At 40.7% G+C, this 9,212-nt stretch overlaps 1 protein-coding gene across 1 annotated transcript; it reads right to left on the minus strand.

Moving 5' to 3' along the window:
* Nucleotides 1-2,668: 2,668 nt before the first annotated feature.
* Nucleotides 2,669-6,526, minus strand: irx4b (iroquois homeobox 4b). Its single transcript, XM_022211953.2, has 6 exons — nt 5,960-6,526; nt 5,376-5,558; nt 5,022-5,134; nt 4,476-4,632; nt 4,140-4,287; nt 2,669-4,052 (listed from the first exon to the last, which is right to left on the minus strand). The coding sequence occupies exons 1-6, from the start codon at nt 6,002-6,004 to the stop codon at nt 3,469-3,471; spliced, it is 1,230 nt and encodes a 409-aa protein (XP_022067645.1). The 5' UTR covers nt 6,005-6,526; the 3' UTR covers nt 2,669-3,468.
* Between the last annotated feature and the right edge of the window lie 2,686 nt (nt 6,527-9,212).

The following is a 9,212-nucleotide window of genomic DNA, read 5'->3' on the forward strand; positions in this document are numbered from 1 at the left end:
CAAATTAAAAGCCCTGTTGCCTATCACGTCTGTGTCCATTCTCCCATAAGACACAAAGGGCCAAGTAACTCTTGGAGCTGTGAGCCAGACAAGTAAACAGTGGGTCTAACATTCCCCGACCTGTGCAGCAACACAACGAGTCTTAATCACATTATATGGCCCAGGGAGCAGGCCTTCGTGTCAGACTGGATGTTGAGCTCGTGTGTCGAGAGCAGACAGAGGTGAAGTGAGACGAGCGGAGGGAAGGAGGCGGGAGGGAGAAGATGGAGGATGGGGGGAATGAGAGACAGATGTGGGGAAGGAGAAGAAGTAAGAGAAGATGGCTGGAGGAGTGAGGAGAGCAGAGTGTGAGCGGTCAGCGGAGCAAGATAAGAGTGAAAAATAGAGGTGAGGGAAGTCTCTCAAGAAACATGTAAAGTACGAGCAAGAAATCAGCCATGGTTCTATTTCTGATAGTGTTCTGAAGTGTTACATGTTCTTCAGTCATTGTGAAGCTCACATACAACACTTTATCCAAGCAGGTTTTATGAAATTTAGGTTGATCATGCTCTGATTTTAAAATGATTTTACAATTTTAGTCAGTCACCCAGAAAGGAATTCAATCCTCCACCAACAGAATGGGAACTAATAACACTTTTATAGTCGCTATAATCTGTATTTTTATAACAGCAATGAATCTAATCATTGTGTTTTATGAATGCTTTCCTTCACAGTGATGAACCCATATAGAATTATTACTAGATTTTTATGTTCCTCTCAACTGTATGGAGATTTTCAGTGTTTTTCAGCTCGCTGTTTAGGTTTTCTGTCCCATAATTTTAGCCTTCTGCTTCAGTTCAGCCTCACAGATCTTGTAGATTTTGACCAAAATAGGCAGCTGTTTTCAGTGAAAAGGTTCTAAAAAAACAACCAAACTGCAACATCAGAAAAGCACCATGGCACATTTATCTGCTTGATGAGACTGATATTTTACTCAGGAGTTGGAAAAGCCAAAATAGAGCAAAAACAAGAATGTTGGACTTAATAATGCTCATAATGATACTTCTACTACTACCAAGAATAATAATGATATATAATATGTGTTATTTATTTGACACTTCTAAGAAATAATAAATGTTAATGTTGCTTCTTACCTGTTTGTCATATCATTCTTAAATATAACTGTTAGGATTGCTGCCCTCAACTGACTGAAAAAAAATCATTATTGGTGATTTAATTTTCAGATCAGCTGTGCTGTGACTTCAAAATGTAATTGTAACCATAAAATAGAACCTAGTAGAATGAATTTAACATTAGTTTGTACAACACAGCTTTACGGGAACAAATGCACTGTGCAAAACCAAAGTTAAATACGTTGGATTTGTGAAATCTATCCCTAAAAACTAAGTGAACATGGACATTTTTTTTTTTACCAAGCTTAGATCAGATTTTATTTGTTGGGTATATATTGTATGTGCCTTTGCAGTTCTTCCTGTGCTCTGTAACCAAGAGAAAAGTCATGTCTCAGACGGCTAAGAGTGAGAACAAATATAACCTTATATCTCTTAACCCCACTCAGCACTGAGCCGAACTCTTATCTGACTGCCATTCCACATCCTTCATGATACCACCACCTCTTCTTCTCAAGTCAAATCTACCTCAAGTTGTGTTTTTTAAAAAAGGAAACAAAACTGTATCGGTTCAGTGTATTCATTAATTTAAAATAGACTATTGCAAAATACAACAACAAATAAAATGATAAAAAAGATTTATCTGCAGTCTGCCACAGTAAGATCCTGTCCGCCAGCGAGTGAAAGAAAGAAAACTTTAAAGAAATAAGAAGTCAGATGTCATTATTTATCATCTTAAACCTTACTTATTTATGAGGCAGAAACAGAATGAAATTCTCGGTTGAATTCATCCTGAATTATTTAATCTGAAATGGTTAATTCCATACAAAGCCCAGGCAGATCCCTCCTCTGTTCTGATAAATACTTCATCACTGTTCCTAAATCGAAAACAGGAGGAGGAGAAAGATGTGGGTGGAAAAAAAACCCCTAACTTCTCACTGTTTCTTGTTGTGCTGCGTTTTAAAAAGCGTCGTTTTAAATGTTTTGTGGGCTAAATTTGCGAAGTTTCCTTTAATAATTAAAGTTGATGGGAATGTATTTTTTAAAATAAAACATTTATGTCTAATGAAGCCAGCTTTATTTTAATGTTTATTTCAGGGCTGTTTCTTATTGTTGCCTGTATGAAAAAAAAAAAAATCACCAGAGTGGATAAAGATGCAAATCTTACTTAAGATTATCTAAGAGCTTGTATGAAACATTTTGCTCATGTTGGATTTTCTTGCAGTCCCAGGTTGACTAAGTCAAAAGCCGCCTAATGAAAAGGGACGCATCACTGATTGCAGCTATATCTGGAGCCGAGGTGGAAGTGGCATCGATTTAACAATTTAGCAGCACCCTCCTCTGTGTGTTTCCATTAGTCACGGCTGAATACCACCCACTTTCCCCCTTTCACTCCCTCCAAACACACACAAACACCCTCACACACACGCATATCCAAAGCTGGGGAGGTATATTCCACTACTCCTGAACGGGATTTCTATCATCCAAAGTGATTCCACTATTGGTTCCAGTGCAGTGGACAGCTAATGTAAGGGCACACTCAGAGAACTTGGCCATGCTACAGAATACACTTTTTATTTCTGTGACTCAGTGCATGTGCAGGCTATAGTGCAAGTGTACAATACTGTATATTTTTCATGTGTGTTAACCGTACATCCTCGCTGCGGGGAAGTGTGTGGTGACATCTGATCATCGATGAGGTTTATAAGAGTCTGTAAGTTGTAAGACAGTTGGGGGATATCAAATTGCCACTGCTAATTGACCGTTCGCTAAACCCCTTCATTGTCCAATAACAATTTTCCAATTATGGCTTAGCAATTGTAACTAAGCACAGCTGCTCTGTCTGGTAATGTACATGAATCTTTTTTCCAAGCCTTTCCAAAACAAAAACATACAACAAGCTGTTTAAAGATGGATAGAACTGTTCTAATGTAAGCTGCAGTTGTTGGCATGTCTCATCCTTAAAGGCTGCATGTTGTCTACATGTAGTATCAGCTGGTGGTGATGCCGACTTTTTGCTCTAGACATGAAACTTAAGCCTCAGGCTTTTAGCATGATATCATGTACATAGTGCACGAATGCATATTTCAGATTCTTGCTTTAAAACAAATCCACATTGAAGTCAGACAGACTTGTGGATCTGACATGTAGCTCCACAAGTTTTACACTGTTCATTTCACACTGAAAAATCAACGCCTGTGGACTAGAAATGAGGATCCTGCTTTGGATTTCTTTTGCCTTAAACAAAAATTTCATCAGGTGTTAGCGAACGGTCAATTTATCACGTCACCCAAACAAAATATAGACTTTTGCTATAAGTCCAGCAGTCAAAATGTCCCACTGACGATGTGTTGGTGGACTACAAAGATGATGTAGGCCGAACAATTTCAAAGGATTGTCCGGGTGTTCTGCTGTCCATCACTGCTTCGTTTAAGCCTTTCCACGCCTCAGCCGGTTTGGGCTGCTGGAAAGGAGGATCGTGGAAAACTCCGTCCACCCATTCTCTGAGTGTAGCGACTGGTGATTCCTGTTGCCTGTCTGCCTTGGTGAGCGCCATGTTTGTCGCATAGCCGGGTGAGGAAGACCCGGCCGACGACAGCATACAAGGAGGGTACTCTGGCTGCAAGCTGGCTTCCAAAGACACCGCAGTGTGAGCAATGGACCAGATTTTCGGCTTGGTGTCTGTGTTCCGAAGGTCTGGGTTAAGATAGAAGGAGCTGTTTTGGTGGTGGACCGGTGTGAGTTTGGGGCAGTCTGGGGACAGTCTGTCTTTTCCGTGCAGTGGGTCTGAGCTGTGTGTGAGATGCCCGTGTGGGAGGTCTGTGTTTGGGTTTGCTTCGTTGTCCTCGGGTATAAACTGTGCTTTCGGTTCACAGTCGGAAGCGTCTGATTCCAGCAGGTCGAAGTCCTCAAGATCACTCTGTAGGTCTGCACACTGCTGATCTGCAACAATGAATGATGCAGACAACAATAAGTCTGTGCATGCCAATTAAGCTGAAGCAAGCCAAGAAACATTCAGGCCTTGCTTACCAGGAATGTCACTCTTGGGTGGCTTCTCGGCCTCGTCACTGTCGTCTTCACAGCATCGGTCATCAGAGCTTTTGCAGGCTCGTGGTGACCACGTTACCTTGTTCTCCTTCTTCAGTCTCCTGCGTGCATTGGCAAACCATGTAGACACCTGAGAGAGGGAAGCAATGGAGGTCAGAAAGGAACTTGAAATCATACAAAAAGTAAGTTTATTATATGGGAAGTAATAAAAGGAAAGGTGAAAAATATACTACGACGTAAGAAAAAATGTGGAATTAAAGTAATCAAAAATAAAGACAAAATGTTCCATCAAGTGTATAATATTTTTCTAAAACCCACCTGTGTCAGAGTCATCCTGGTGATGATAGCCAGCATTATCTTCTCCCCCTTCGTTGGATAGGGGTTCTTCTGGTGCTCCTGCAGCCAAGCCTTCAGGGTGCTGGTGGTCTCTCGGGTGGCATTTTTGCGACGTGAAGCGCCGTCTGAGCAAGAATACCTGAGACAGACGGTGATAATCACTATAATAGTTAGCTCATACTAAAAAAGTGAATGTTATTTGCTATAAAAAAAATCCCCTCTCATTTATTGACTATAAAATACTACATGAATGATGTCTTAGGAGAGATATTATACCACAATCAAACCACTGCTGCATAGCATATACCAGTCCCAGACATTAATTCCCAATATGGATATTAGAGTTCTGTTATAATACTAAAATTTGAAAACATAAAAGTATGTGAAGTCATTATAAAGTTGCGACAGACACCCTAGAAATATTTGTCAGCAGCCCTAAGTAAATGATGTATGATATTAATATATTGAAGTTTTCTTTTGAGGAAATAGGCTTTAATTTACAGGCAATAAAAGCACTCATTGACTCACCCATATCTGTCATAGGGATATTGTCCAAATGTGTATTCATAAGGGTAGTAGGCAGGAGTCTGAGATGTCCCCACATGCACAGATGCAGCTCCTTCTTTGGGATCTAGTGGCCCCTGAAAAGATTGAAAAATAAATGCCATGAATAAAATTCTAATCGAACTTAAACTCTAAAAATATTCCCTTTTTTATTTCAGAAATGCTCTGGGAATGGCTTCAGTGCTTGTTTGCTTCTCCTTCTCCTCCCTTCTTTTCTGTCTCTACTGAGAAATCAGTAGAGACAGATTTCTGAGCAATTGTACATTTAAAGTTAATGCCAACAACATCAGTGAGCTAATAGTGAAATGTGGCTCTTACTCTGGAATATAGAGCGTCGCTGGCGCAGGTGTTGTAATAGCTTTGGCTCTTTGGATAAGGGCCGCTGTAAACCCCGATGCCAGCTCCAGGGGTGAGCTGGTGACCTGGGGAGCGCAGCACCGGGTGGGATGGAGGAGTTCCCGCCTCCAGGCAGCCGGCCAGAGAGCTGGAGGTCATCAAAAACTATGGAGAAACGAATAAAACCAATTTGTCCCACACATGAAAATTTATCGCAAACACTTAATAACAATAAGAAGTCGGTGTATAAAGTAGTTGTCACTGAAAAAACTCCTCGTGTTGTGTCTACATTGGAACTTAAATACATGTTCTACTTTTATTTTTTTATGTTTTTCCTTAAATTTAATAAAAAATGTTTTTACGTTTAGTCAGTCATTTCATTAAGCAAATAAATAAAGTAGAAAACATAGCAGAAACAACCCGTTCAAGAGTTGATTTTTGCATCATTTTAGAACGAGTCAAATTTAAAAATTGAGTACGTCTGTTCTGATAAAGTTTTAACACCGTCTTCTTTCAGCTTAAATCTCCAACAGTAACAATAAAGACAACCAGCATATTGACAGTACCTGTGGGGTGGTGGAGTAGGAGTATCCCAGCTGAGAGTAAGCCATGGTTCAAATAAGATCAAAAACGCAGGAGTGCAGACGCGGGGAAACATCCAACAGCATCCGTACCAAACGCAGATTTTTGCCTCTGACACTACTTCAGAGCGAGTTTTACGGTGAACTTTCCAGTTTTTGTTCTTTTTTTCATCTGAATATCATCTACCACCGTTTCCAAATGAAGGCGCGCAGACATTTACGCACGACTTTCATTTTACGCGCCGCGATTAGCAGACTTTAAAAGTAACTTCTTGGCTTCTCTTGCAGTTCCGCCTCATTCACCTCGCTGCCGCAGCTCCTACAGTGTCCCTGCGATCTTACAATCCAAAGCCAGTTTGTGTGTGTCTATGTGAATGTGTGTGTGTGATCAAACCATGCATCTCTCTGTGATGCGCTCTTTGGTTTTAAGGCGCGTCTCTCTGACGTCAGCCCGGACTCTGTGCGTGTAGCCCGGTGTTCATATCAAGACGAAGAAACTCACCTAATTAATTCCCTCCCAGTTTTCTTTCAGCTCTTATCCAAAAGAACAGCTCTGCGCAGTGCAACCCCAACAGTCCCCTAGGCTTAAAGAGAATGTGATCAATTCTGCTTTCCAAATAAACACACACAGCTGCAGACATGGTACGCACACGCACACACCTACACACACACAGTATGGCCAGAGGGGGGATCAGGGATGTGGTGATGCGTTGACACCACATTGACACGAGATGATTGATGACTACAACCTGATATTAGCATAATCGTTTTGCCCTGTAGTTTAGATAACTTGTCACCACGGAGAAGTCTCGCTGTCACCCAAATATTCATGAGTGGGGAAATTTCAGGTCTCCTCCAAGCAAATTAATCAAAGAATAAACACTCCATGCATTCCCTTGAGTAAGCACCTTTAGCAGCTGAATGGCTTGTCATGTTTTTAATAACAAAGTCTTAAGCTGCCCTGACGAAGTGGAAACTATTTTTTTTTCTTTAGATTTCGATTCATTTTTTATATGTAGAGGAGGTTGAAGTCTAGGGCAGGTGTAAGAAAAAAAGGATGTGGAAAATGTTGGAGGGGTTTGTGGTGGTGAAATATTTAGTTACATTTGTCCCAAATGGGCAGAATTTAACAAAAACCTAACTAGAATATGAATGTATGGAACTTATTAATGCTGCATTTTGAGTCAGAAAATAAGGGAGGATTTTGCTGGTTTTCTTTGTGGGTTTCTTAATTTGTTTCCCAACCCAGACTCATTATTCCCTTCGTAGATATACCTTTCACAGATACGCAATGATGTTTGTATAACATCTCCAATGCCTCTGTACTGGGGACTCCTGCACCATTTTGCCAACAGACATCAGATCTAATACACTTCCGACCATGCCATCATGGCACTGGAGGAACCCATCAAATTTTGGTGAAGATCCAGACTGCTTTTTAGTAAAACTGAGTTTGGGAATTGGCCTTGGTGGAAGATTCAAGGTAACATACATTTTTAGTAAGTAATTGCGAGGTTGCAAGCCTGCCTTCTGTAAATGAAATTTTCTCTCCGATCATTGATTAAACCTCTAAAAATTCATCTGCATGTCAGTGTTACATATTTAAAAGTATTTGACTTCCGTGAAAATAATCCCTGCCTGCTTGGAAATGACTTAGATTAAACTGAACCCCATGATCTCTTTGACAATGTGCAGATCTATGAAATCTTTCTAAATGCAAGTATCTCCACTCACTGAAGCTCGAGCACACCAGCTCACCTACAACTCTGCTGAAACACTATGAAACTTCTTTACATATCAGAATGGAAGGTTGCAATATTGGAGTAATTCAGCCATGCAGATATGGATGAACGTGAAACTGATTCTGAAGAAAACTAATGATGCACTAAAAGTCCCTCTCTGCAGACAGACCTGAGGTTTCTTATGTGCAAAACCCTCTGAATCCATGTTTTTAAAACACAGAAACACTCTGCCGGGACTGCTTATATTAGTCATTGTTTGTCTTCTAGTACACGATAATTAAATTGATTTGTTTACAAGGTACAAACTTAATTTTAATCAGAGAATGTCTCTAAATTTGCATAATATTTAATCTCTTATTAAATTTGTTAAGAGAACTTAGATTTTGTTCAGATGCATTTTGGGAGAGTAAATGAAGCATTAGTTTTAAGCACAGAACTGTGGCATCAGACTACCATTGGGAGTTCGGTTTAGAGAAAAAAGAAACTTTTGGTTTAGATTGGGGAAAGATTAGCCTAGCCGCGCTAGACCCATGTTTCTGAAGGCACAAGGGTCTAGGGCCGCTCGACAGGGAGGGAGGCGGGCTAAAAGGTTGTCTTTCAAATCACTCTGCAGCAATTGGGTAGATATACAACCAATCAGTGTAACGAATAGGCTGACGTAGTTCCCAGAGCGCCGGCGGATTGTGGCTAAGTCCCATTAGCTTCCCAACCAGTGGAGCCAACTGGTATATTAAGGATTTGCCATATCCCGTCGGCATAAGTCCAAATACGTCTTTCTTCTCAATGAAACACTTCAGTGCCGTCCTTTGTTTATCTTTCAAGTTGAATTTTAGCTTCAAATCTTTAAGGGCTGTGGCCAAAGCCGAGTCGAAAGATAACTGTTTATTGTGCACTGGTTGTTTCTGTCAGAATCGTAACACCTCTGTCGTCACTTAGTTACGCCCGCCTTCTGACTCTACACTTCATGGTGATTTGTCCGGCCAGTTTTAGGAGAATCCAGCCTCGAGCCTTATGGAGGGTAACTAGACCCACCCTGGCAGAGAATTAAATTCGTTGCCGTGGGTTGTCTAGCGCGGCTAGGCTAGGGAAAGATTGCAGTTTTTGTTAAATGCTAACGATGTTTCCTCTCAGGCTCATGAATACCTTTTCTGTATCAAACCAGACGATGTAGTACTAGAAGTGCTTAAGTAACATTATACTCCCATACAAAAACAACTCCATAGTTAATTTGTGTAAGCAACCAATTACAGTGCAGTTCCATTTCACTGTGACTGTATCCTCTAGTGGCCATTGTGAGTATGACAGGAAATGACATAGTTATGTCGCCACAAAGTCATAGTCCAGTCTAGCTTACAATTTGTCACATACTGCTGCTTTGTCAGGATCTCTTGGCATCACATTTGAACACACCAGGTACTGTTTGGCAAATTGTTTGTTCCAAGTAACTTCAAATTCCTTGAATGTTAAAAAATAGACACCATGACACAGCAGCCAGA

This window comes from Acanthochromis polyacanthus, chromosome 11, assembly GCF_021347895.1.
Source record: "Acanthochromis polyacanthus isolate Apoly-LR-REF ecotype Palm Island chromosome 11, KAUST_Apoly_ChrSc, whole genome shotgun sequence".
Lineage (NCBI taxonomy): Eukaryota > Metazoa > Chordata > Actinopteri > Pomacentridae > Acanthochromis > Acanthochromis polyacanthus.

Bases quoted from the DNA above. Each gene is read 5' to 3' on its own strand.
- irx4b (XM_022211953.2), bottom strand. From the start codon at position 6,004: ATGGCTTACTCTCAGCTGGGATACTCCTACTCCACCACCCCACAG. The intron at 4,633-5,021 runs GTGAGTCAATGA...CGTCTGTCTCAG, and splicing joins TATCCCTATGACAGATATGG to GTATTCTTGCTCAGACGGCG. The intron at 4,288-4,475 runs GTGGGTTTTAGA...TCCCTCTCTCAG, and splicing joins CCAGGATGACTCTGACACAG to GTGTCTACATGGTTTGCCAA.